Source organism: Chinchilla lanigera, unplaced genomic scaffold, assembly GCF_000276665.1.
Source record: "Chinchilla lanigera isolate Chin_1 unplaced genomic scaffold, ChiLan1.0 scaffold00105, whole genome shotgun sequence".
Lineage (NCBI taxonomy): Eukaryota > Metazoa > Chordata > Mammalia > Rodentia > Chinchillidae > Chinchilla > Chinchilla lanigera.
In genome coordinates, this window is record NW_004955506.1 from 2482524 (window position 1) to 2510394 (window position 27871).

General features: G+C 49.5%; 2 protein-coding genes across 4 annotated transcripts in view; both read right to left on the reverse strand.

Annotated features, from left to right (window-relative positions):
- Positions 1 to 885: 885 nt before the first annotated feature.
- Positions 886 to 12961, reverse strand: Endov (endonuclease V). 2 transcript variants are annotated; one of them, XM_013506016.1, is made up of 9 exons: positions 12876 to 12961; positions 12276 to 12447; positions 7651 to 7785; positions 7412 to 7451; positions 6653 to 6765; positions 5868 to 5936; positions 5340 to 5468; positions 2797 to 2870; positions 886 to 1949 (listed from the first exon to the last, which is right to left on the reverse strand). In XM_013506016.1, the coding sequence occupies exons 1-9, from the start codon at positions 12929 to 12931 to the stop codon at positions 1772 to 1774; spliced, it is 966 nt and encodes a 321-aa protein (XP_013361470.1). In that variant the 5' UTR covers positions 12932 to 12961; the 3' UTR covers positions 886 to 1771. The 2 variants fall into 2 exon arrangements, with proteins under 2 accessions (XP_013361470.1, XP_013361471.1); XM_013506017.1 differs by lacking the exon at positions 7651 to 7785.
- A 2854-nt stretch (positions 12962 to 15815) lies between these two features.
- Positions 15816 to 27871, reverse strand: part of Rnf213 (ring finger protein 213) — a 100025-nt gene continuing 87969 nt past the window's right edge. For both annotated transcript variants that reach the window (XM_013506013.1, XM_013506014.1), the window contains 11 exons: positions 26678 to 26769; positions 25896 to 26147; positions 23288 to 23420; positions 22920 to 23003; positions 22626 to 22806; positions 22175 to 22376; positions 21421 to 21498; positions 20213 to 20407; positions 19464 to 19553; positions 19198 to 19376; positions 15816 to 17400 (listed from right to left, as the gene is read on the reverse strand). In XM_013506013.1, the coding sequence (XP_013361467.1) occupies positions 17247 to 17400; positions 19198 to 19376; positions 19464 to 19553; positions 20213 to 20407; positions 21421 to 21498; positions 22175 to 22376; positions 22626 to 22806; positions 22920 to 23003; positions 23288 to 23420; positions 25896 to 26147; positions 26678 to 26769 (1640 nt within the window). In that variant the 3' untranslated portion in view covers positions 15816 to 17246. The remainder of the gene's footprint in view (positions 17401 to 19197; positions 19377 to 19463; positions 19554 to 20212; positions 20408 to 21420; positions 21499 to 22174; positions 22377 to 22625; positions 22807 to 22919; positions 23004 to 23287; positions 23421 to 25895; positions 26148 to 26677; positions 26770 to 27871) is intronic.

Below are 27871 nucleotides of genomic sequence, written 5' to 3' on the forward strand. Positions count from 1 at the left end.
TACACTTGAAGCTACCTCTTTGTGTGTGAGGTCTACAGTGTGCCTCGCAGTGTGGGGCTGCCACTTGTGAGCCTCCCAGTAGGCCTGGGGGTTACCGAAGGGGAAAGCAGGACCTGTCCCAGGAAGTTGGTCCTGCCTGTCGAGTCCTGAAGGAAGCTGCAGCTAGGGCTGCCCCCACCTGTGGTTGGGGGTGGGAGAGAACTCTAATCTCGTTTCTTCTCATCTGAGTTGGCATGGCCATCAGCTCTGGTCTCTGTGGGCCCCACTTTTCCAAACTAATGGCTTTAATTTGGAATCAAGGGGCCACCATGTGCCAGGTTTCATGCTAAGCCCCTTATGTATGTCACCTCATGGGACCTCCCCAGCCACAAGGAGGGAGCACAGGCATTATCCCCATCTGACACACTTCACCAAAGCTCTCGTGAGGGACAGTTGGATCCTACTCAGCTCTGCTGAGCCTTAGCCCTGCACTTCTGATGCCAACCCCTGGTCCCCTGGAGCTCTGGGAGGAAAGTCTGGAGGAGTTAGGAGGGCAGATGGTGGGGAAAGCTGTGAGCCCTCAAGCCCGGAGTTCAGTGGGGATGCAGAGAGACCCAGAAGTGTGTTTGTGTGGGCCAGTCTGTGCCCTAGGACCCCACCACTAGGGCACCAGGTCCTCCCTCTCCCAGCTAAACGCCTGGGAGGTAGGCAGAGGCTGTACCTGTGAGAAAACAGGTTCTGCCCAGGAGCCAGAGCACTCTACCTCAGAGAGTTCTGAGGCTCGGGTAGAAGGCCTGGTAGCTGTCTCCTCTGGACAAACTGGATGCCTCTGTGTGTGTGTGTGTGTGTGTGTGTGTGTGTGTGAGAGAGAGAGAGAGAGAGACAGAGAGACAGAGAGACAGAGAGACAGAGAGACAGAGAGAGACAGAGAGAGAGACAGAGAGAGAGACAGAGAGAGAGAGACAGAGAATGAGCGAGAGAGAGATCCCTTTGGCTCAGCAGAACCTGGTACACTGAGCATATAGGCACCTTCATCTCTGGAACCCTCCTTTTCTTTCCCCTCCATCCTGACCCAGAACTAGGGAAGCCAGACCTATCTACCACCTGTCAACCCCTCTGGGAACCTGGGAGGGACAGACTGGAGCAGGCCACCCTTTGTGTCTTGCGTCTCAGCTGCCTCATCAGCACAGACTTAGGAAGGAAGCAGCCTGCTGGGCTGGGACTGGGCTCCTCCCACTGCAGGGATGGTATTGAAGCAAGGAGGCAGGAATTGGGGAGAACAACCGGTGGACTTGGGGACTCTCTTGGGCCCTACCCAGAGTGGGCAGGCTGGAGGATGGGCAGGTTAGCATAAGAACACATGTGGGTGGTACTGGAGGGGGCCGTGCAGCTTGGGCCCCTCCCAGCTATAGGGGTGGCCTGCTTTGGCTGGTGGGGTATGGTTTAAGCAGAAGTCTGAAAGAACTGGGGCAGCAGAGGAGGAGCTGTGGGCACCTGCACAGGCTGCCAGTCTCTGGCCCACTGGGCATCTGAACCCCAAATCCCCTGTGTGCTCTGGAGAGTGATCTCATAATGTTCTGGTCTGGCACTCACCTTGGGGACATCTGTCCTGGGACAGTGATCAGACAGATCACTCAATGCTAGAGGAGGCAGGACAACCAACAACCCAAGCGGTGTCCTGCTGGGGCCTCTGGTCAGTGTTTCTACCAGAGCAGGCACCCACCGTCCCTAGCAACCATTCCTGGGGTGGTTACTGTCCTGAGCTGGAGTGGGAGGCTGACAGTTGGCATCTTCACGGTGTCCAGCTCCCAGCAACTGCCAGGCCTTGCTCCGCTTCTCCCAGCAGCCCGGCTGCAGTATCCAGGCTTGTCTCAGGGCCTCTGCTGGGGTCCTCAGGGTGCGTGCCCTCTCCTGCTGGCTCTACCAAACCTCCTTTGGGGTATGCCTCTAACTTTGGTCCCTTCTGGTTCCTGCAATCACATGCAGAAGGGGAAGCCTCAAAAGGGATTCCAGAGCCAGTCCTGACTCCCTCTATTCCTCAAGAGCTCCTGGAAGGGCTGCTGACAGGCATGGGCCAGAGAACTGGGCAGGACTTGATGGCCAGCTGGACAGATCCACCTTGACTCAGGCTGGTCAGTACAACTCTTTGAAGTGGGGGTTCCCAGTGCCCTTTCCTTCAATTCTCAAAGCAGACTATCCAGGCCTGGGAACAGCTGCTGGCTGCCAGGGAAGAGGAGTGGAGGCGGTGCAGCCCTTGAACGACTCACCCCTTGGCAGAAATCTTAGGGGGCAAGGAGCTCAGGAGGTGGCGGGGGGGTGCAGCCACCATATATGGCACCCTACTCTGCCACTTCCCAATGCTCCAGGCTTCGTGTTCCTTATCTGTAAAGTAGGCTTCTCTGTAAACTTGCTCTGCGGAAGGCCATTCCAGGCTAACTAGTCTGACCCCTGTACGGTCAGCTGAGGCTATCTACCAGGTAGTTTCACTCTACCTCAGAACCTGGAAGGAAAAGAATTACTCTGCCTGCCTTGCAGAGAAAGAAACTGAGGCTCAAAGGGTACAACATGGCAGGCTGTTCGGGGCTTGGCCATGCCAGGGCCACTTGTAGGTGAAAGACAGGAAAGGCGGCAGCAGCTCTTTTGGGAGGTGGGGCTCAGATGGTCATGGGGTGGTGTTTCTGGAGAGCTCCCACCAGGTTCAAAGTCCACACCCTCTCCACACTCTTGGGACCTCTCCTACCAGGCCTGGTCTTGAGCCACAACACTGCAAGCAGGAAGAGGATGCCTGTGGGCATCCTGAGGCTCTCTGGCACTCACCTCTCCTGCCCTGATACAGGTGGCCCGGAGTGTCCCAGAGTCCTGCGAATGTACTCTCGAGAGCGGATGTCAGCCTGGAGGAAAGAGCACAGATAAGAAGTGGTGGGCTCTTGGTTGGCTGCCAAACAGACTGGGAAATGCCTCCACACCCTTCACAAGAAGTCCATCTGGGTCCCCTTAGCTCCCATAGCCCCATCATTATGAGTGACTGACAGGAGGGCCAAGACCTCAGGGGTTGTGGACCTGCTGCTGAGGCTGGTGGGTGGCTGCGCTGCTCAGCTTCCCTTGTGCTCATAGCTCCTCCTTCCAGGGAGTTCTGCTCTGACGGGGGAGGGCTCAAGCTGGCCAGTCTACCCCTACTCTGGGGTCACTGTCTGTCTCTCTGGCTAGTGTCAGTTGTGACCGCTGCCTGTCTCCTAAAGTTCCACAAAATTATTAAAAAAAAAAAAAAAAGGCTCACAGGCCACAGATAGGGACTAGTACAGACCCTGTGGAGGCCACAGAATGGGGTCACACTGATTGGGACACTCTTAAATGGCCTGGCCTCAGGAAGCCCTCTGATCCCAGCTCAAATGGGTTTAGCTTAGCTTCTGGCTTCATGACACACTGACAGCAACAGCTGATTGCCAGACGACTTCTGCTGTAGCTCACGGGGCTGTGGGCGGGTAGGCAGAGGGGTATCCTGGGGGCAGCAACCCAGCCTAGCAGGAGAGCCTGCACCTGGCACAGGGAAGGCAGCAGCACTTGCTACCAAAGGGTCCCTTGAAAGCCAGGGGCTATGCCAGAGCAGAGGGTAGGGTAGCTCCCAATGCCACGTTGTAAGAGGACACTGCCCTTAGCCACATCTCTCCCACTCTCCGGAAACTTCTGGATGCACAGCAGGGAGGGTCAGTGCTGAGGTGAGTGGGCCCAGGATGAAAGCGGACCAAGCTTCCAGGGTTGCACACACCCCCTTCCCCAGCAGACAGAAGCAGGCCCAGGAGGCACGCATCCCACGCCTGCCGGCGTTTCTGCGGAGTGTGGGCAGGATTTGGCAGGCTCTTCTCCAGCACCAGACATATGACTCTGTCCCACTTCTAGGTGTTCAGGCAGCTGGCCCCTCACCTGCAAGGTCAGGGGACCAGTGTCCTGCAGGTTTAGGACAGTGTAACCCAGGGTTCCCAGGCCTCAGGATCTCTGGGGTTTTCTCTCATTAGACCATGCGTGAAGGAATGGGGGAAAGGCCTCCTGGAGCTGGGGACACAACTCACAGGTTTGGGAGCCTATGTGCCTATGAGCCCAGCAACACCCTGAGTAGGGAGGATGAGACTGTGGGGGCTGTTGCTTGTGCCTACAAGCTCCTCAGAAGCCACCGCTGGGCACTGCCACCCTGTGGCTGCGAGCATCGCAGTGGTGTGTGGGCTGCTACTGCCACCTGGAGGCCACTCTGCATACCTGCATTGGGGATGTAGGAGGATGGAGGCCACAGGGTCAGAGTCCAGGGGCCTAGGGGTGGGTTTCCCAGCTAAGTCTAGCCTATGGCCCTCTGTGGGTGGTTGTGGGGCCACAGTGGGCCAGAGAAGATGCAGGCAACAGGGAGGCTTGGGGCCCCACCATTCAGCACACCTAGAGGGCTCCAGGCTGGGTTGGAACTTCCCAAGACTCCACTGCTTCTGTGGCACACAGGTGCATCTGGGTGTCCTGCTGCACATGCACAGCCCTCAGCTGCCCCTGTCCCTGAAGTGGGGCTTGAAACACAAATTCACTCCTACCCATTCTATACCTCCTGCCCTGGCAGAGTGTCTCAAGAACCTCAAACTCTTCCCTATCCTCGGGCCTCAAAAATGCTGTTCCAGTCTGGACTGCCCTTTGCTCCTCTTCCTGGGGATGGCTTCTCCTGGATCCCTGACCTATGTGCTGCTCTGGGACATTTACCAGCTTGTAACTGGGGGCTCTCATCACAGCTGAGCGTAGGAAAGTGGTCCCAGGCCCTGTATGCTGAGCTCAAACTCCCTTGCCTGCAGGCTGTGCTCCTTCTCCACTGAGCTGACTGGCTCATCAAAGTGCTGATCCCCTGGGCCCTGAGCACTACACCCTGGAGACCTGACTGGGGCTCCTGATGCCAGTACAAACCTTCTTCAGCACCACTCCTACAGGGCCTCCTGGTAGAGGACCACTTCCTCTGGGCAGGCGAGCTGAGTGGTAACTGCAGCACTCTGCCTCCTGAGCTAACGTCAGTACGTTCTCCACATAAGATGGTACCTGGGTGTAGCAGGCTCAGTGAGGCAGAGTGTAGGGCATGGTGGCTTGGGTCAGGCAGCCTCAGGAAGAACAGTGCAGTCCCTGCTCTCCTACCCCTGCCTCCAGGGTCTGGGGAGGCCAACTGGCTCTCCAGCAAGGAGCCTGCAGACCTGTCCTCAGCCTAGGATCATCCTGATTTCACATCACTATTCCAAGATCCCACTGGGGCTGACAGGCAGCATGTGACAATCAAGTGGCAAGGAGCAGAGAGATGCTTGTGCCAGTCCCCCAACCTGTCACCCACCGACAGGAAGCCCCATCACCTGGCGCACGGGCTCTGGGATCCGGAACCTGCAGCAGCAATGGGTCAGGCGCACAGCTGCCTCCAGGCTCATCTTGTGGCCTACAGAAATGTACAAGGGCTTGGTGCTGTGGTCATGGCTCTTGAGGGCCTGTGGACAGAGGGTGAGGTCAGAGTGCTGTGGGGACATAGCCCTGAGGGGGTCAGGACCAGCCTTAGGCTGGAGGCTCTGATAACATCTCAGGTGGCAAGTGGCAGTTTAGGGTGTGTGCAGTGTATAAGGCGCTCCAGCCCCCAAGGACCTCCCTATGTCTCTCCTGCGCAGGGTGGGGTGAGTGTGGCTGAGGTCCCCTCAGCTTCACTGGGGTCAGAGGAGGAGATAAACAAACATGTCACATCACCTCCCTGTCTGGTAAGAGAGGCAGAAAGACATGGAGAGCTGAGTGGGTCTTGTATGCACACATGTGAGTGCATTTGCAGGGGTCCACTGCCCACTGTCCTTCCTCTCTGAGCTAGAACTTGGGGATGACAGAGGCCTCAAGCCACTCACCATTCCCAGGATAGTCCCAGAGTTGCCCATCAGAGGAAATGTATCTCCCCCAGCCTGGAGGAGCCGAATCTGGAAAACAGGGAAAAGAAACTTGTAAGAAATGTCTCCTGGGGCTGAGGCATAACACAGTGATAGATGTTTGCCCAGCATGAGCAATGCCCTGGGTTTGATTCCAAAGACGAAAACAAAAACCAGAAGTCTTTTCTTGCAGGGCTGAAGGCATGCTTCTCCATTTTTAAAACCTAGTCACAAGCCAGTCTTAGTTGGGAGCTGTGCCAGCAAGGCCAAGCCCCCAAGACAGTACTGAGTACGCTGGGCAGCAGCATGATCAGGGCTTGTGTTGTGGGCACTGCCTACAGGATCCCATCTAACCTGATGACAAAGGCTCAGAGAAGGTGTAACAGCTCTCCCAGTGCCAGCTGAGGTGTGGGCCATGGACCCACAGGAGGTGCCACTGAACAGCACACCTTGGGCAGGGTTACTACCTTACAATTGCTTCCTCTCCTACCAGGAATCTGAGCACATTTGAATAGAGTCAATAAACTTTCTTTTGAGTAGTTGGAGTGGGTCAGGGCTGAACCAGCAGTCGGGGACCCCATCAACTCAACAAGCATTTTCTGAGCAACTGCTCCATGGGGAGACACACAATCTCTGGTCTTGGAATTTGCTGTCTACTGGGAAAGTGGGGATGTCACCTGCTCCCTCTGGACATCACACCCTATTCTAGGAGGTAGCCAACGTCTCAGATACCCCCAGGGCCCTCCCAGGCCCATGAGCCCCCTTACCTTCTCCTTGTGCACAGCATTGTTCTCCAGTCCGTCCACCTGTAGGAGTTTCTTGGCCACCCCAATGCAGGGCAGCCCTGTGAGGACACCAAGATGGCAGGCTACCCCAAAGCCTGCCAGGGAGCAGAGGAGAATAAGCTGAAGAAGTGGGGTAAAGTTGGAACCTTGCTGCCTACAGACTGGCAGAATACTTGGGAAGCAGACTTGGAGGCCTAAGCTGACCCTGGACAAGATCCTGTATACCCTGATTTTACCACTGCTCTAAGGACGTAAGTTTTGAGAGGAGCAGCTGGGACCCAACTATACTTACTGCTAGGAAGGCCAACACTTCCCCTGGACACCCTTCTGGGGGCCACCACAGTTTGGATGAGGGTAAAATAGCCTATCAACTTCAGCACCTTCCCTGGGCCAAGGCCCAGGCACTGGTGGGAAGCAGGGCTCTAGGGCGCAGGGTGAGCAGTGGCATGGGGCTACTCTAAGTGGGGGCCCTGTGAATTCTCACAGCTGTGAGGTCAACACTGGATGGTGGCACCTCTAGATGGGCCAGTATGGGGCATCTTGGGGAAGAAGGAGCAGGAAGATGTGGCGGTGAAGAGAAGGCAGAGCTCTTTTCTGAGTGAGGGACAATGTACATCCTGACCATGAAAATCGGTCTGGACAGGAGACATGACGTAGCTTAGTGAGGTGGACATGGGAGGTGCTCTCTCCCATTTTTCCCACAGCACCCACCCCAACTCTCTCTCTGGGAAGCAGGATTACCTTGGTGGTGGAGCACCCCGTTTCCATCCACAAGAAGGACCTAGAGCCACAGGGGGTCACAGTCAGCTGAGGTGGCTGTCCCAGCAACCAGGGGTAGGGGTGGGTGGACCCTGCCACTGGGGTGCAGTTTTGGAAAATCTCATTCCTCTCAGGCTGTGAGTGATGGTGGCCTGCAGGGGCCCTCCCCTCCCCTCCCCCAGGAATCAAATGGCTCTCTTGCACAAGGACATGGCACCTGCCTGGGGCATCAGGGTTGGCTCCTTCTCTTGCAGCCGTCGGATCGCGTCTACTAGGAAGGGCACCTCTCGGAAGGCCAGGAAGCCTGATATGTAAGGGGCCGTCAGGCAGATCATTCGGCTCTCCTCATACACCACCTGACACCAGGCATGCAGGTCAGCAGGCAGCCATGCCACCTGCTCCCTCCCACCACCCTGTTACCCTCTGTCCCACCCACAGCCCACTTTTCTGCCTATGAGCTACTGGATTGGGGGGGGCGCGGTGGTTTCACCTTGATATCATTTCTAAGGTGCTTACTTGCAACCTGGTGAGTTGAGGTGCTCCCCACCTGGTTTTTCTCGGGAGCTGGTGAAGGTTGAGCCAGCCTCCCCCAGCCCCTGGGTCTCCTCACTGGACCCTGTACAGGCTGCTGGAGGCTCAGAGCACAGCACAGTACTAGTGTGAAGAACACCAGGAACCAACGCAGCACTATGTACACTAGAAAAGCTTGGAGGAGGCGTCTTCAGAGGCTGTGGCAATGGCTTTATGAGAAGGAATTTCAGGTCACTTAGGAGCAGGGGAGCTGGACAATCTGAGAGCTTGGGAAGAAAAACTCTGAGGATGCTACTGACTCCAGAGTGGAAGGGAGCCCCTGGACAACAGGCCTTGTATGAGATGCAAGGAGGTGTAGAGGACACAGGGCCACAAGTGGTCAGGGGCTTTCTGAAATGGCTGGGACAACCCAGAGTGATTTTGTTTTGTGGACTAGGGATCAAATCCAGGAGTTTTGCACGGAGTTACACTCCCAGACCCTTTTTCCTTTATTTTGAGATACGGTCTCATTAAGTTGGTCAGGCTAAGCTCAAACCTCCAATCCTCCTTCCTCAGGCTTCCAAAGTTCTGGGATGACAGACATGTGTGACCATACCAAGCTAAGAAAGCTTTTAAAGCACATCTACCTTTCTTAGGTCTTCTCTGGCAGAGTCAAGACAGACCACAAAGGGGAAGAAGGACACCCTTTTAAAACCGGACTGACCATCAAGGGACTCTGCTTAAAGTACTCAGGGCAGCAAGTGTCTTAACCTTGTGTTTTCATCAGTCTCATGGCCCAGCAAGGAGGGAATTTCCTATGTGCACACATTCTCCAGAACCCCCTTCCTTCCTGCATTTCTGTTACTGAATCTCCTAAATCTCTTGATGATAGCTTCCAAATCACAATTTTCATTCCTTTCTTGAGGCTGAACCAATAAGCTAATGTACCTAGGTCTGTGTTAGTAGGGAGGGACAGAGCTTGTCCCCAAAATTTTAATCAACAACTCAATAGGAAACTCATGACAGCCTGTATCCCCACAGCGTGATGGTGGCTGAATGTATGAGTCCCTCCACACAAGCGCCCAAAACTGGAGAAAAAAACAGGAAAGGACCCCCACCCAATATCCTATGACCATAGCATAAGGAGAAAACACTGACAAACATCACTGTGTATCTCTGTGGGGGAAGAAACACCATAGGTCACAGAGCAGCCCAGACAGCAAACTGGGCAGAGGATGATGGGGGCTGGTGAGGAGGACAGGGCATGATGGTGTCCTGATCAAAGTCACCTCAGAAATAAGGACTCAGAAACAATTACAGAGTGACCAAAGGGGACTGATTCGGGGATAACTCAGCAAGAGCCATTGAGGAGAGAAATGAAGCAAACAAGAGAAATAAAGCAAAATGCTGGAAGAAGTTAAAAGAAACAGTGAAATACTTGGGAGGCTGAGGCAGAAGGATCGCTGCAAGTTCGAGACCAGCCTGGGCTACAAAGTGAGCTCACGGCAGGCAAGAACTGCACAGCAAGACCCTGCATAAAAAAAAAAAAAAAAAAAAAAAAAAAAAAAAAAAAAGTGAAAAAGAATGCAGGTGACCAAAGAAAATCCAGCATCCACAGGACTGAAGGAGAGAAGCAAAACTAGGGAGCCCAACTAACAGGTCAGTGTTTAAAACTATACTCCAAACTGGGGGTGGTGGCACACAATTGTAATCCCAGCACCCTGGGAGGCTGAGGCAGAAGGACCACAAGTTTGAGTCCAGCCTGGGCAACTTACAGGAATCTGTCTCAGAAAATATAAAATAAAATAAAATGAGACAAAACAAGCTGCAGATATGGCTCAGTGCAAAGGCCCTAGATTCAGTCCCCCAAGTACTGCAAAAAACAAATAAACAAACAAAAAAGCCCAACCCAACCCAACCCAACCCAACCCAAAAAACTATAATACAAGAAACACTCCAAAAGCAAAAGGAGATCTGATTCCACATACTGAAGAGTCAACTGTGACCTGGGAAACTGAATTGAACAGAAGAGAAGTTACTTTGAGACACATGGCAGTGAGGAAAAGAGTAAAGGAAACAGGCAAGATGAGACAAAAAAGCCCACAGTAAACACAATATACTTGTTACAACCCTGAATAGGGAACATAAATGTTAAAAATTTATAGATCAGAAAAAAAAAACCAGCTTTTAGATCCATAATGGGGACAAGAGGGTAATGAGACTGTGTCCAGGTTCGAGCAATGTTACAGGATCACTGCGATTTTTCATAGTGTGATAATGTGCCTGCAGTTATATAGGACATTATGTGCAGGGTAGACTGCTCATGCACTCAGAGATGAGCTGCTACAACTTCGAGGACATGTTCTCAAGTACTCAGTAAACACACACAGAGAACATAACATAATCAGCAACATCTGAATCTAAATAGAGCATATGGATGCATTTAATGTATTCTTTTGCAATTTTTCAGTACGGTTGTACACTTTCAAATTAAAAACCTGGGAAAAGAAAAATCAGTCATGTAATTGTGTGTGGACAAGAGCAGGATGGTGGCAGGTGCAGTAAACAGAGGCCGGGGGCACAGATGAGGGTGACTGAGTCTGTAGCCAGGGAGAGCTGGAGAGCAAAAGAACACTGTGCTGCCTGCTCTCCACACGAGACCTGATATTCCCCCCACAACTCTGCAAACAGGGCATTAATACTATCATCCTGCCCACCCAAGTGAAAAGGAACCAGAAGCCAAGAACCGTGGGGAGTGGCAGAGCTGGGGTGTAAACAGGAGCAGTCTGGCACTGGCGTCTGTGCTTTTACCCTGTGCACTGTTGTATAGAATGATCAGGGACCTGTGAGAACAGGGACCTTGGTTTCCTCACTACAGATCTGGATCCTAGCACACAGTGGGCACTTAATACCTCTGTGCTGAACCCGGTCTAAAAGGGGCCTTCTGGGTAAAGCACAAAGCCACAGAAGCAGGAAGATGTTGCTGCCTTGGGAAGCTGGGGCGCAGCCAAGGCTTCCTGAACTGGGGACTGCAAACAAACCATGGGCTTACTGCTCATTCATGCACGCCATCTAATTAGGCAGGCTCCGAGGGTCTGCCAGGTGTTGAGCCAGGTGCTGAGGCCACCTCTGGTGTGCAAGACAACCAGGTTCTTGCTACCACGGAATTTATCTTCTGGTAGGGGAAACGGGCCAATTCTATTCCATTCCAGAGTGGCAAAGAGGAAGTTCAGGATTGGCTATGATCTGAATGATTCTCCCTCCATCCATATGATGAAGTTCAAACCCACACAGTGATGACAGTAAGAGGAGGCACCTTTGGGAGATGAGTACATCACCATGAGATGCCAGTGAGAAGGCAACTATCTATAACCTGGAAGAGAGTCTGAACCTGGACCTGATCATGCAGCATCCTGAAGTCGGACTTCCAGTCTCTGTACTCTGAGGAATTTCTGTTGTTTATAAGCCACCCTGTGTGAGGCATTTTGCTACAGCAGCCTGCAGGGACTAGGACAAGGGTGCTGAGGAGTAACTCCTGGTCTTGTCGGAGGGAGGAGCTCACTGAAGGAAGTAATGTGTAAATTGGGCCCTGAGAGGGGTCAGACCTGAATGGGAAAGGAAGCATACTGCAAAGATTACATAGCTTGATAGAACATGGCATGTTTGAGGGAGTCAAAGCCATCTAAAGGCAGGACAGACTGAGGATAGCGTTGGGAGCTGAGCCTACAGGATCAGTCAAGCAGGGAGCAGAAGGTCATGAAGTCATGTCAAACAGTGTGAATTTTAGTTACCATGACACCACAGGAAGGGCACTGATGTGTTTTCAAGGGACTCCTGGTGACATAATCGCATTTGCTTTTTAAGAAAATTGCTCTGCTAACAGAAACCAAAGAGCAGCACTTGAGGCAGGCAGTCCAGGAAAACACAGCTACAGGAAGAACAATGGCAGCACAGATAGGGAAGGAGATGACAGGACGCAGACCAGGGGAGTGAGTACAGCAAGATTTAACAGGCAGAAACAAGGGAGGCAGGGTGAAACAGGTGTGAGGGCAAGGGGGAGAATTCCCTAACTTTTGCCCTTTTTTTCCCCTTCAAAGTCTCTTCAATCTGCTAATGAAATTCTACAAAAGGAGGGCCATGGGTTGAGCTCAGCAGTGGAATGCGTGCCTAGTATGCGCAAAGTCCCGGGTTCCATTCTTAACATTGAGAATAAAATGAATTCAGGAAGAAATTCTAGAAGAGGAGAGGCTGGCCTCTACCCTGAGTTGGTTCCCAGTCTGGCAGGTCTGTTCTGTCAGCTGAGGCGACACCTGGCTCAGCGTCCCTCCCAGGTTACCTCGAGCTCGGGGTAGTTGAGCACCACCAGGGAAGAACAGGCACTGGCATTGTCCCCTTTCACGAAGGACACATCCACGCCCCCAACCCTCTGAAGTCCCGAGAAGGCGGGGTCCCGTTGCCAGGCCTCCGCGTCCCGGTCTACCAGGAGGGCCTTCAGCCGGGCTTGCTCCCTAGGAGAACAGAAAGGTCAAAGCTGGTCCCGGGTCCCCATGCCGGACTCTCCCACCTCAACCCCGGAGACCGCTGCGCCAGTTTGTCCGGCGCGCGCTCTCCTTGTAGCGTCCTCCCTCGCTTCCAGGACAGTTAGTCTTGCCAGAGGTTTTCCTCTTTATCAGGGAAAGCAAGGTACGCGCTGGTCAGGCCACAGCCCCAGGGAGCCAGCGCAGGGGCGCGGGGACAAGCAGGGACAAGCGTGGAGGCGAGGGTGGCGGACTACAACACCCAGAGGCCTCTGGCCCGCGCCGGAAGCCAGGCCCGCCTGACTTCGGTGGCTCGAGCACCGGCACCTGCGCCTTCACAGCCGGGGCTCCAAGGTCAGCGGGTCCGCAGAGGGACGCAAAAAGTCCCAACCCCTGGCTGCTGAGCGTAGTTCCATTACCGTTTCCAGAGTGATAAAGTTTCCTCAGACACATGGCCCGCGGCCTTCAGAGCCATGATTCATCCTCCGGCGCGCTTCCGGCAAACGTCACTTCCGGTGCGCCAGACGCAGCGCCTCACGTTGTTGCCTTGTAGTCTCTGCGTTCGGGCCCTGGAGCTGGTTCCGCGACCGGCACCGCCGCCGCCAGGGGCCGCTTTGCAGCGACCTGGGTTTCGCGCCCGAATCTGCAGACTCTCATGGACTGGCTGGAAGCCCCGGGGAACCGCACACCCACGTATCCGGCTTCGAATGGCCCACGCACGATTCTGTCGTGGTGGTGGCTCGGCCTCCCCTCTGTTGTCGCAGCATCAGCGTTGTGCCTGCACTGCAGGATGCCGCTCTGTTTTTGGGAAAGGCTGGACCGGCTCTCCACCTCCCGCCCCTGCCCTAGTCGCGCTTTGCCCGACTCCGAAATCACTCGCCAGGGGCCTCGACGGTCCAGCAGCGAATTCGAGCACCTTGCGAGCCCTGCCGTTGACGCGGTCTTTGGTGGCAGTTCAGTGACTGTGGAAAGGGTTGGAAGGCAGAACTGCTCCCTGTTTAGTCCTGCGCAGCGTTGGGCGTGGTTGGACACACAGGGGCTGCATCTGTCCAGCATGGCCTTTGGAACATTGTTTTTTGAGACAAGGTTTCTTTATGTGGTCCATGTTGGCCTCGAACTGGGAGCGATCCTCCAGTCTCAGCCCTCCACACTTACCCGAGTGTTGGGATTACAAGCCTGTGCCATGCAACATTGATTATTACCCAGTGCTTCTCAGTTTTGTGAATATTTACTCAGTGATTCCTCTGTGCCAGGAATTGTGCTAGATGCTGGGGTTATGGCTTCCTTTCGGTGTTGTTTTTTGTCTCATTTGGGGCAGGAAGACTTGTGAATATGTGATGTAATTGTGATGAGTACTATTGATAGGACAAGAGGGACTCCATTTTTCTTTTTGTAACTCCATTTTAAGAGAAGCCACGTAAGTTCACTTCAACTGTAGATGAACTCACTCCTTACTCCCTTCCCCCTGGTTAGTTATAAAACCCACCGAAGAAAATAGCTATAATATAGGAGCTGAACAAACAACAAATTTGGCAGTGGGCTAAATGTTAAACTGTAATGTCCACCTTAGGTCTACCTGACCAGCCACTTCTGGGAAATGTAAACCTTGTGACAATTCTGTGACATTCTTGTTAAACTCCTGAAAATGAGCTAATGTATGGTTACTATGGAAACCCAAAAAGGTATATAAACTGGAGACAGACCCCAGATCCGGGTGGACATGTTCTCTGGCTCCTTGGAGACTGTCTGATGGCTCTTCAGTAAAGCTTTGTTTGTTCCTCTATTTTCAGTCTCTTGTGAGTGCCTGTCCTGTTGAATCTTCCTATAACACTATGAGTGTTGCCTACTTTACCTTATTTCTTAAATAAAACTGGGAAGGAAATTGAGGCTTAATGCTTGCCCCAGGTCAAGGAACTGGCAAACAGGAGAACCAGGATCTCCAAGCAGCTCCATCCAGGCTGTTGTTACAGAGCAGTCAGGATGAAGGGGCTATTGGATTTGGTTATTGGGAGCCATTTGACAGGCCTGTGAGATGGGGCAGGCAGTGGGGCCTGAGGAAGGTGCTGTCCTGGGTGAAGTCCTCCTGTGCTTCAGGTACAGCTATCAATCTGGAATAAGTATGCAGCCTCCGGGAGTGATGTCCAGAGTAGGAAGAGGGGGGGCTGCTGCATGTGCTGTGCCCCCCACATTCTTGCCCCGGATGACTGAAACTCCCTCTGCTTCAAAAAGAAGTAGGGCCACTGTCCCCAGGAAATCCTACAGAGAAGGTATGTTTTGTCAGCATTTGTTCTCAGGAAAAAGTGCTGCCCTGGTGCTTGTTTTGCCAACTAGACAAAAATGCTTGAGTGTAAGCTTGAAAGGAACAGAAAAATGCAGAATGTGATACAAATGCTAATCATAGTGGACTTGAATTGCCTGGGACTCACCAAAGCCACGGGGCATCTCCTGACTCTTGGAGCCTACTTTCCAAGCCCAGCTGATGCAGTGTTTCCTGCATTTTATCAGGGTTGCTTCCCATGCCAGGGGCACTGCTAGACTTTGGTTACTTCACCTACTTGGCTAGGCCCTTTGAGTTGATGTTTTCTTCACTAGGATTATTTATCACTATTTTAAGTTTATTTCTACATTGGAACTGCCTGAACATTGCTCATGGCTGTCTCAGATGGCAAAATCTCATAACTACAGTATTAAGGACCATTACAGTGGACCCTCTAGGCCCCTCCCTCTGAGGGCCCCCACAGGATGCAGCATTTGGTTCCCTGACCAGGAAATTTAAAAGTCCCTGCTATTGAGACACACCTTCCCCTTTTGAGAAAACTTATGAATGATGACATTCCTTTGGGATCCCATAAAAGAGCTATTACCCAAAAGTAGGCCCTTTGTTTGTGGATTCTCTCAGTACAGAAGAGTCTGAGAGCCAATCACTGTGGAGGAGCCAACTGCTGTCCCTGCCTGGGGTTGCCTATAGGACCTCCTCACACCAGCTTTGTTTCTTTTCTACAATAAATTTCCAGTTAAAACTTTTGCCTGTAAATTCATAATGTTGCCTCCGTTTTAAGTTCCATTAGCAGTGATGCAAAGACCCATGCCAGCCAGTGACCAGAGGACCCTCACTGAGGCTGAGGCTTAAGCTGAGGTTGGCTGGAGGGAACAGTGCCACTGTGGAAGAGCAGTTCTGCTATCCCTATGTCCAGAAGGAATTTTCTGCTCACGTTGTAAATCACAGTGTACGTTTCTCTTTGAACCCTCTACTTCATAGTTACTTGCGTGAGGACATTAGCACAAAAAATGCAAAACTATTTCCAGAAGCCCGGCTGAGGTATAGGTGTCCTAAATGGAAGCTCTGCCCCCAAAAAGGATTTGTTAGCAGCAAAACTCAAGTTTATTAAAATAGGTATGACAAGTATAATGAAATTTACTTTTTCTATGCTAGACCAGTGTATTTTTGTACAAACAAGATAATGCTAGATATGGCAGTTAAGGCTTTGAGAGCATAGCATACAAAATGAAGCATCTTAATTAAAAGCCCTTCATAACAAAATCAATGCCTGGCCAAAGGGGACAGAAAGTTTTCACAGCAAGAGAGTAACACCTGCTCCTACCTGCTGAGGTGTGGCAAAGTGAAAAACAGCCTGGGCCTGAGCTGTGCCCCAACCCTCAAAGGCACTCCAAAGCCAAGGTGGGGAGTCCCACAAGCCTTCTTCCCACCCCCAGCACAGAGATGTCTGAGAGCAGGTGAGTGGGAAGTGGCTCTGCATAGTCTGGAATGAGAAGACAATCATGGTTCCACCTGCCCCTCCCACGAGGTGCTCTCATTATTCTGATACCATTTTGAATTTTGTAGCTCTAGTACATGGCCCTGATTTCAAGTTGATTGAGTGCCTACCTCACTGAGAATGATGTGAAGGACACAGGCTCCACCTTGTAAACAGCTGCTCTGATGTCAGCACTCAGGAGGCTGAGGCAGGAGGATCACCATAAATTCGAGGCCAGCCTGAACTACACAGGCTATCATACCCTGACACCCTGTCTCAAAAAACTAATTTCAAGGTATGAGAAATGGAAGGGGCTTTGACTGTCAGTCCACTTTGTTCATGGGGGAACTGAGGCCATAAAAGTAAAAGTCAACTTTTAGTCAGTGCTTTTCACAGTTTTGGCCCTGACTCTCTGAAATTTGGCAGTGACTCATACAGGATCTGGGTCAGCTCTTGTTCGTGTGGCATAAGCATGGGCAGAGGCTTTCCTTCAGCAATCCTTGTGTTGTGAGAAGACATGTACATCTTGGAAGCCAAGAAATATATGTATAATACTCAGAGCTTAAGAGACTGGGAGAAAGAAGAAAACCGGATTCTCTCCTGAGAATGTGGAATAGAGTAGAAAAAAAGGAAAAATTACTTCCCCTGTGTTAATAGTAATGGGAGGAAGAAGGAGCCTGTGGCAGAAGTTCAAGGTAAGAGGTTGGCAGGCCTGAGACAGACCGTGACTGGACATGACCATTACTTTGACATCACTTGTCTTTCCTGGGAAGCACAGGTGGGGTCTGATGTCCAAATTCCTGTAAGCTCTTAACTCCTAATGAACTGTGTTCACAGTATAGTAAGAAAATTCTGGAATGCAGAAACAGGGCAGCTCCTATAGCGCTGTGTGGAACAGTGTGGGTGGATTTGAGTTCAGCGCTGCACCACTTTTCCTCTAAGTGCTCACAGAGGCAACAGTTGGTGTGAATCCCGCTGGCAAGGGGTGGAGCCATCTCTCCAGCTGGGTCCCAGGCCAGAGCTGAGGGAGTCACTCTACTTTGCTTGCCGGTCCCGTTTCCGTATGGCAGCAGCTTTCCACACGGAGACACAGCTGGACAGCAATATCTCTTCTGGGAACTGGGATTCCAAATCTGGAGGGACTTCACTGTCTTTAGTTTCCATGTAACTTACCAGGGTGTCTCTCAGGCTGCAAAATCAAGAAAAAGAGACATTGTTTATAACATCAGGAGGCCTCCATAGGACGAGTGTGCTCCCTAAAATCAGAAATTGAGGTCAGCTCCAGGCCAGCTGAGTCCTGAGCTCCTGAACTGGCACTGGGCCCTGCCTACTTTGGGGTGGAATCCTGGCCTCCAGCTTGTGCCGGCTGGTGCTGGCTTTGTCACTGCTGATGTCGGGTACTCTAATGTGATCTATTTGTATGAAAAAGCTTTGCTTTAAAAAAAAGCACGTATTCCCTTTCATATTTTACATAAGTAAAGATCACAAATTCTCTAGAAGGTGAACTGTTTTTACACTGCAAGTTCAGGATAGTAAAGACTAAATTGAAAGAATACAATGTATATGGGTATATGCCATATGGCACAGTGGAAGAAAATAGCAAATATGAAATGTATTGGTGTGGGGGACAGGGATATAGCTCAGTGGCACAAGCACCTGTCTGACAAGCACAGGGTCCTGAGTTCAATTCCTGGCAACGCCCCCCCCCCCAAAAAAGAAATACACTGGTGTGGAAAACAGTAATCCAACTATTTAGAAAAATAGTAAAGTTAAATCCTCACCTGATATGAACAGTAGTGATTATGTAACAGGAAAAGACCAGATATAAAACAATATCAGAGTTTTAGTAATCACAGGTTGTTAGAATTCCAGTATGTAAAAAGTTTTTCCTGTTCCTTAATTTTCCAGATATGTTGTGTTCTTAAAGGAGAATCATTCCCTTGGAACGTAAGATATTTAAAATATGTAACAGCGTGCTATTCAAAACTAGCTGTCAATGAGTATATGCTAAGCAAATCGAGTGCTACTATTTTTGTAAAGCTGTTCACATGAATAAATACTATTGATGAGAAAAAAAATAAATCTGTACCTCACAGTACACATAAAAGTAAACTCACTAAAAAAAAAAGTGTTTAATATGGAACTATAAAAGGAACAAAAGGGCTGAGGATATAGCTCAGTGGCACAGTGCCTTCCTGGCAAGCAACAAGGTCCTGAGTTCGAGTCCCAGTACCAAAAAAAAAAAAAGTAACAGCAGCAAAAGCAAAACAAAGCAAAACAAAAATCATAGAGGGACATTTCTAACCTTGGGATATGAGAAGGAAGACTTTTACTGATGTATATTTCTAAGTGGTTTTATAGGACAATTCTGTTAGATTTGACTTTATAAATTCAAAGACTGAGATAAAACATTTGTAAGAACACATTTAGAGAAAAGATTAATTTCTGTACAAAACCAAGAGCTTTTTTAAATCGTTAAGAAAAAGATAAACAGCGGGGCATGGTGGCGCACACCTGTAAGCCCAGCACCTGGGGGAAGACTGCCTTCAGTTCCAGGCCAGCCTGAACCACCTAGAGACCATTTCAGGAAGAAAAAAAAAAAAAAAAAAGGTAAAAAAAAGAAAGAAAAAAAAACCTAATTCAGAGGACAATAAACTAGTGGCTAATAAATAAGAGAATGTGCCCAGCCATACTAGTAAGTAGGGAAATACAAGGGACAACCAGATTTATTCTTTGTCCATCACATTGACACATGAGTACTTTGGAGTACTCCACAGTGTTGACAATGCACACCTCTTTGATAGAGAAAACCAGCTGCTGGAATGTAAGACTTTTGTAGAAGCCACCTTCAGGTGCTGTGCTAGTAGGGGAACAGCATGAAAAGGGCCCTGTGGGAAGACAGGGCTCACTGCAAGTTTGTGGAAGGGCTCAGCTGTGGCAGAACATTCCTATCACCCTGCCCTGGCAGTGGTGTGCATGGCTCTACCTCCAGTTGTGGTTGAAGCTGTCCTCGGCCTGAGTGTTTTTCAGCTTTAGCACCATCATTTCGTGGAGCTCCAGGAGGAAGGTGTCTAGGCTGCTGCGGTTTAGGAATGTGCTGAGGAGCTTGGCATGTTCTGGGCTGAGAGCCTCTTTGTACCTTGGACTGATTTCCTGAAATGGTTCCTAAAATGCAAGACCACCAAGGGACCATTAAAGGCTGGGAAGAGAGGGCTGAGCTCCCTGCACAGAGGAGGCAGAGTTCCCACTTACTTTCTTCAAGCGTAGCAGCTGTTCCGACTTATGCGCGGAGAGGAGCTGCCAGAGGGCAATGGTGTGTTTTAGCTGACATCTGCTTAAGACCTAAAGAGAAACAGGAACCGTGGTAAGAGGCGGAGGTCTCACACTCTGTGCCCCCATGCCCCACACTTCCTCTATGCTCTGCACTAATTCCATGTGCCTTGTCCTGCAGCCATCTCTGTTCCATCACGAATTGACCTGCCTCGTCTTTCCAACATCTCTGACAGCCACCCTGCTTCCAGCAGCAGCTCCGAGTCTGTGCAGTGTACAGCACGGCTGATGCTGTCATCACACGTGTGGTGTGCCCTGTCTAGATTTCGGCACTGGGTGTGTCTGTCTCTACTGTCTAGATTGTCAGCACTGGGTGTGTCTGTCTCTACTGTCCCAAGTGGCTCTGTCTACACTGTGAACTGGCTAGGGGGATTGCTTTTGGGCTTCCCCTTTCCAGGGATGCATACATTGCTACTTCCTGCCTGGTAGATTTCTTTCTTTCTTTCTTTCTTTTTTTTTTTTTTCTTTTTGAGACAGGGTCTCACTATATAGTTCAGGCTGGCCTTGAACTCACTTTGTAGCCTAGGCTGGTCTCGAACTCACAACAATCCTCCTGCCTGAGCTTCCTGAGTGCTGGGATTATAGGCATGCACCTGGCTGCCTGGTAGATTTCTAATGGGAAGCAGGGAACTTGGTTGAGGCTGCTGATCTCCTTGAACAGCCAGACCCACCTTTAAAACTGAAGTTGTCTGGTCCCCCATTCGCAGGCTTTCTTGGATGTACACATTCAGATGCATGTTTGGGTCCCCACCAGCCGTGCTCAGAAAGCCCAAGGTGACCTCTATGACGGAGAGGGCTTCACAGGCATCACTATAGGACTGCAGCTGCCCACCAATGGTGCCCATAACTGCACTCGGCAGGGCACTCTGGAAACCAAACAGAGGACAGTGACCATGGGTTGGGATTCTTGCTTCTCACTCCCTAGGAAAGGCTTAGCTCTGTCACTGTCCAAACTACAGGTGGCACAAATTACACAGTGACAGTTGACATGTAGTGTTAAGTGCAGCAGGGTTACAGACATGATGAGAATACCTGTGAGCTCACTGAAGCCTCAAAACAACACTGTGTGGATATGAAGAGAGAGTATTTATCTCCCAGTATCAATATCAAAAGAGCAGGAATAAGTAAAGTTCTCTGGATCTTTTGCCTAGCCTACACCTGAAACATCCTTACTAATAAACCAACCACACAATCTCAGTGGATTACACTTGTTAGAGTTTGTGTCTAGATGTCCCCCGCAAAGCCTCAGGTGATCATGGGGGGGTGCTTTTCAGAGATGGCTGGATCTAGAGTGTGTGGTGCTGGGATCAAGGGTGTGTGATTATTAAATTAGTCCACTGATTGGGATAGTTCTGAATTAGTCCACTGATTTGTTTGGCATAGTTCTGGGTGTGGATAATGAGAAGGCCTACCCTGGTGTGAGTTCTATGTACCCTAGGCCGTGCAGCCTGAATAGAATATAAGGGACAGAAAAAGGGCTGCTACTGTGGCTTACTTGCTGATTCCTTGCTACTTTGCTGCCTTCGGCCCACCATAAACTGTTTCTCCTCTGTGATGTCCCTCTGCCATGTGGCACCCTGCCTTGGAGCCAGCCAAGTGTATGGGCTAAAATGTCTACAAACAGCTACAATAAACCTTTCCTCCTTTAACTTTGGGTGTTGGCTATTTTGTCTCAGCAAAAAGAAAAGTAACAAAAACAATACTCAAACATGAAAATAGTGATCCACAGTCCTGCCTGCCCTCTGCAAACAGCACTGTCAGGGAGGACCCTGGGTCCTCAGGGAACCTGAGACCCTGGTGCTCACAGATACCACAGAGTGGTTGAAGCTGCCTGAATGTGGATGGAACCCCTTGCAAGTGACAGGTTTGTCATGATCACCTGAATCATCTTCTTCTTGATGTCCATGAAGAGACCTTCATAGTTCCGGTCATGTCTGTGCACCAGCGTAGGGATCCCCTAAAGTGAGAAAGAAAAAGCATTTAGACATTACCTCCATAGAGGATGGTCCAGTTGGATGACATACATCGTGAACAGTAAGTAGCTCAGTGGGAGAGTCTTCCTGGACAGCGCACAAAGCTCTGTCATCTCATGAAGTCTCTGTTTAAGCCACAATCTCTGGAAATAGCAATACAAGAACCCAGCCCAGCCACAATGGCCCTGCAGATCTTGCCGTGGAGAATATACTGTATACTGAGGATCACAGGAGGTGCTGCGGACAGGGATGGGATGATGTCAAATTCACATATCCATTCAGCAACTACCGAGCATAGACTGCTCTGCTAGACAACACAGTTGTCAGAATGAATTAAAACTGGCTTTACAGCCAGGCATGGTAGTGCATGCTTGTAATCCTAGCATTCTGGGAGGCTGAACAGGAGGATCACAAGTTCCAGTCTAGCCTGGGCAACTTAGGGAAACCTTGTAAAGTTTAAGAAAATAAGGGTTGGGGATATAGCTCAATGGGAGGGCCCTGAGTTCAAAATCCCAGTTTGTAAAAAAAAAAAAAGGCTTTGGATACAAATAATTCACATCCTAGTTGTGGACAATGAGAAAGAGTAAAACACCCAATTACAAAGTATCTGTCGGGACCCAGAAGAGCCATGTATGTCCCTGGCAGTAGGGCTCAGCCTACCTTGATTGTCAGCCTGGGTTTTCCCTGTAGGAGGCGCCCCTTGATCTGCCGCTGGATCTTTTCCAGGTCGAACTCCTGTGAGGTCTCCCCACCTTGCACCACTTGATACTGGCAGTTGGACAGAATCAGTGGAGTCAGGTCACGTTCCACGTCATAACTGATGACATGCAGGTCAGTGATCTCAGAGGCATCCACGGAATAGCTGTGGGACACATGACACAGTGCTGGGTGTCCAGGGTAGCTGTATGGGGCTGGAGCTTGGGGCATATGGAGCCTGTGCCTCCTTCTGCCCCCATAGTTTGAACAGGCAAAAGCCATTCACAAATTCGGGGCTCTACCGAGGGTGAACAGGGAAGGTCTGGTGGGGATGGAGATGTAGCCAGCTGACATCTGCTTTAGGGGCCCAAGACCCAGGGTCTGATATACACTGTGCTGTTGCTTATGCACGCACCTGTTGTTTTCTTTGGAGAACTTTTCCACCATGTAGACAACTTTATTGTGTACGTTAATCAAGTAGCTGACTAAGGCAGTTGAGCAGAGGCCCAGGCCCCGCCGACGTGGTAGGATGACTTCAAAATCAGAGTCCAGATCCAAGTCAGAGCTGCAGTACTCTTCAGGGAGCTTGATCTCACCTTTAAATGACAGTGTAATTCTCAGCAGAGAGCATTCTGCCCCAAGTGTCTGGCAGAGCCAGCAGAAGAGCAGGTTCCAGGTGCTCAGTGCTGAGGGGAAGGAGGACACTCACCATTGGTCCCCAAAGATCGCCTCAGTGCATTCCATGTGGACAGAAAAATAGTGATCCTGTCCTCAAACAACTTCTTCAGTCTATCTGTTGAACAAAATGCTTGGTAAGAACCCATGGAATTAACTAGCCAGCCAGAGTGAAAGGCTTTTCCCTGTAATCACAAAACAGGGGTTGAGTTGGTGGAACTAGAGAGAAATCTGGCTGCAGCAAGAGCCTCTAGGGTGTCTCCAGGTTCGAGGGGACCCTCACTGCACACTAAAAGCTTAGGACATGGACCAACTCTGAGCCCTGAGCACCCTCCCAAGCCTCACTGGAATCATCCTTTCTAATCACCACACACTGGGTTGGGGCAGAGAGCACAGACATACCTGAACTGTGACTTTTAATAAATTTTCTGATGGTGCCAGATTCAATTTCTGGAACATTCTGGAATTGGTTCACTAAGCTCTTTTGCAGGGCCAAAATCTCAGGCAAGAATTTCACCAGCCTCAACTCTGCCTCCTGGAGAAGGGAAGACCGCTCAGTAACACTTCTTTTACTCACCTTGGAAATATTATTTGGCATACAGACTTTAGAGCTGGCTGAGGACATGTCTTTGTGGTTTAGTCTGCTTGATGGGCCATTTTACAGAAAGACACACTCAGGGTTAATGGGAAATGTGCCATTCCATCTTTCACAAGTAATTCTGGAGGAGCTGCAGTATGCTAGACACTGGCCTGAGGGATGGAGGATGCCATCCTGAAGCTGATGTGTCAAGTGTGTGTGCCAAGATCCAAAGCAAGAGACTAAAGCTTGACCCCTACTTCTCACCTTGCACAAAGATCAATTCAAGAGGGATCAAAGACCTCAAAATAAGTCCTGAAACTTCGAGCTTACTAGAAAAAAACATTAGGTAAATATTTCAAGATGGGGGTACGGGCACTGATTTTCTGGATAGAACCCCAAAAGAATAGGAAACAAAAGCAAAATTAAGAAATGAGATTTCATCAAACAAACTTCTGCACAGTAAAGGAAACAACCAACATGGTAGAGAGACAACCTATAGAATGAGAGAACAGATTTACCAACTAACCAACTGACAAAGAATTAGTACCCAGAACATATAAGAAAATTTAAAAATTAAACAAAAACTTAAGTAATCCAATTAAAAATGGAAATAGTCTGAATAGACACTTCTCAAAAGAAATACAAATGGCCAAAAAATATATATAAAAGAATGTTTAGTATTATTAAGCTCTATCAGGGAACTGCAAATCAAAACTATAAGATATCATCTCATCCTCATTAGAATGGCTAGTATAACAAGAACATAAAATAACAAATGCTAATAGGGATGTACAGAAAAAGGTACTGCTATACAATGCTGCTGGGAATATAAATGAATACAGTTATTTTGGAGAACAGTATAGAGGTTCCTTAAGAACAAACAAAAACTAAAAGCAGCTGGGCGTGGTGGCGCATGCCTGTAATCCCAGCACTTGGGATGCTGAGGCAGGAGGATCATTGTGAGTTTGAGACCAGCCTGGGCTACAAAGTGAACTCAAGGCCAGCCTGAACTGCATAGTGAGATGCTGTCTCAAAAAGACAAAAAATTTAAAAAATTTTTAAAAACTAAAAGCAGATCTATAATACAGCCATCCTTTTTCCATGTATATATGGAAAGGAAATGAAATTAGCATACCAAATAGACACCTCTGCGCCCATGTTTATTGTGGCACTATTCACAAATGTAAGCTTTGGAATCAGCCTAGGCATGCATGAATAGATGACTGGATAAAGAAAATATAGCAGCTACACAATTCAGCCATGAAGAACGAAATCCTGTTACTTGCAGCAAAATAATGAAACTGGAAGACATTATATGAAGTGAAATAAGCCAGACACAGAAAGACAAATACTGCCTGCTCTCTCTTGTGACGTCTTGTAGTCAACCTGAAATTAGGGTAGTGATTCAGAGTGGGAAAAGGGCTGTTGGATTTGATTAGTGCATGCTGTCACACTGAACTGCACTATTATGCATGATACATGTTAGTAGCAAAATGGTTTTTTGTTTTTTTTTCCCGGTACTGGGAATCGAACTCACGACCTTGCGCTTGCCAGGCAGGCACTGTGCCGCTGAGCTAAATCCCCAGCCCCAATAGCAAAATGAATTTGAAAAAGAAAAAGAAATTGCCTTTTGGGCCCATTTGACTGGTTGGGCGTGGAAAGAAGCTGCAGGAAGAACTTCCAAGAGGTCAGGCAGTGGTGACTGTTGTAATTTGTGGACATTGCTCCGAGATCTAGGATCTAAGTACCCTCAGCTGAATGAAACTGCATCTCAGTGAGCGGCCAGCACTTGGGACTCCATGCACTAACATGGAGTCCTTCCCAGTGTGTGCACTGGAAATGACTGCATCATTCTGCTTCTTGCTAGCTGCAAATACTGGTCCACAGAGAGAAATGATGAGAAAATCTATCGTAGGCAATCAGAGTTCATGCAGGTGAAAGTCAGCAGTGTGTATTTCCAGGTTTAAGAGACTTGGTTGCTACAACCTGCAACTCCCCACCCCGTGGCCCCTCACAGCCAGGACACGCTCACTCCCATCTGCGGCCTGTACTGCCACAATAATATAAGAACAGGGAAGGGATTTTGTTTGGTTTTCGCTACTCATTCCTCACTGAACTCTAGCCATCCAGCAGACAGGTGATGACCAACTGCTCTAGGCTCTGGGGACAAGCTGTGTCCCTTGCTTTCTTGCTGAATGTGACCAGGGAGGTTTCCTCCTGGCCATCAAGCTCTTTATAGGTCACTGCTGACCCCAGTGCGTGTGCATGCTCCCTCTGTGACTTTATGCTTGATGGGTCTGAGGACCTCCATACTCTTCCCTGAGTTGCTTCTACCCACATGCTCTTCAGAACCCCAGCATGCATGGGTCGGTGAGCATTCTACCCTTAGGAACAATGATTCGGAGCAAGAGCACAAGGAGGCCCACGTACCCTCTGCAGGAAATGCCAGAGCACAGGCAGTGTTTCTTTGCCGTTTTTCTGCTCAACAATGTGCTGGAGGTACTCAACCGTGATCTTCTTCCTACAGTTCCAGATCTTGGAGCAGTGGACCACGCTCTTCTTGGGTAGGTGGGGAAGGAAGGTTGCTGGGTCACTATATATGATTTTGGCCACAGGGCTGGAGCTGATGCGCTCATCTTGACTGATGAGAGTATTCACGGTGAGGATGGTTTTATCTAGAGACTACACGAAGAAAAAGACACAGAAGTCTGAAGTGAAACAGTGCTACAGATAGACAGACCGGCGCCTTGTGGCTTCACCTCAGGCTTCCTGGAGTCTGCCTGCAGGCCATGGGATGTTCACTTTTGTTGTAATGTAAGTTTTGCTTGTTTGTAGGTGATTTAACTCCCCAAATAGAGTGAGACCCCCCTGGAGGTCTACATGTCATTGCCCTTCCCTTGTTTGCTCACGTGGTTAGTTACACCAATGATGTCCTTATCTAACATAAGAGAAATGAATCTGATCTCAAAGCCTCTCTTGTGAGTTCCCATAAGATGGTTTACATCTCTATGTCTTACTCTTGTATCCTCTCTAAAAAGTTAACAGACAGGAAAGGAAACTGCGGCTCATACTTTCAGGACTCTTGAACAGCAGGAAGTGGGGTAACCCTACGTGGGCCTCTAGAAGCCCCCTGTAGTCCTTCCTCAAGAGAGCCCAGCAAATGTGAGTGACAGAAGGGTCCTGGACAGAGGAACCGGACGGTGGTGACTCACCTCCAGCTCAGGTAAGAGAAGAACTTCCATGTATTTTTCCCAATTGTTTCTCTGATCTTTGGTTGATAATTGTTCATCAAAATTGAAAGTCTCTACAAAGAAAACCAAAATGTATGGGTTACCCAAGGAATAAAGATCACAGCAGTCTACATAAAAGAAACAATAAATAAATGTTAATAGAAGTAATGCTCCCTTCGTGGTAATACCTTCCAAAGTTACCCAAAGTATTTTAAAGCAGTTTCTGTCACACCAACAACTTATTGAAGAGCCCTCTAGCCCATATAAGCTGTAATCTTAAACCTATTCTGAACAAAATCACTAAGAACAGAGCTGAAATTCAGAGGCCTAGGGTCACCATGACAGTGGCCCACACCACCATCCACCATCTTGGTCTTGGCCTGCCAGCAGAGGGCCTGTGGAAGTGATGTGGATGCACAGCTGGTGGGATCCTCAAGAACTCCTTCACACTGAGCTTGTCAGGGATAGGTAGAAAAATCTCCAGAGTGAGAGGCCTTCACTAAAATCTGATTTTTTTTTGGAGTGGAAACTACATACTAATATTGGCTCCTGGCAAAGAAGTTTCTGAAGTGGGGACAGTCTCTGGTCCTGGGCAAAACTTTTCATTGCATTATTTTCATTATGCCTTTTTTTCTTTTGCAGTGCTGGTGACTGAACCCACAACCTTCTTCCTGATCTACAATTCCAACCACCCCAATTTTTAATTTTGAGACAGGTTCTTGCTAAATTGCCCAGGCCTAGCTTGAACTTGCAATCATCCTGCCTCAGCCTCCCAGAGTGCTGGGATTACAGATATATATCATCATGCCTGACTTATCATTGTCCTTACAATGGTAATTTTAAAAGATTTTTATAGATAAGCAAAAAGAAAATCTTTCTGAATGCCACCAGTCAGAACCATTTACAAAGTTATCTTGCAGTCCTTTTTGTTCTACACAGACTTAAATATTCAAAATAGAAAAATCAGCTCAGGGAACAATGATCTGTAGCCTGCTTTTTCTCACATAGCAAACTGTAGACATGTGAATGTATTACGCCAGTGTACAACAATGACATATTTAGGAAAGCAGTGACTGGTTACTAGACACACACCTGCTTTGTCCCCAGTATAGTGGGCCAGCTCTGTGTACAAATGTCCCTGCTGCAGACATGGCAGGTCCTAGCCAGGGCAGATAG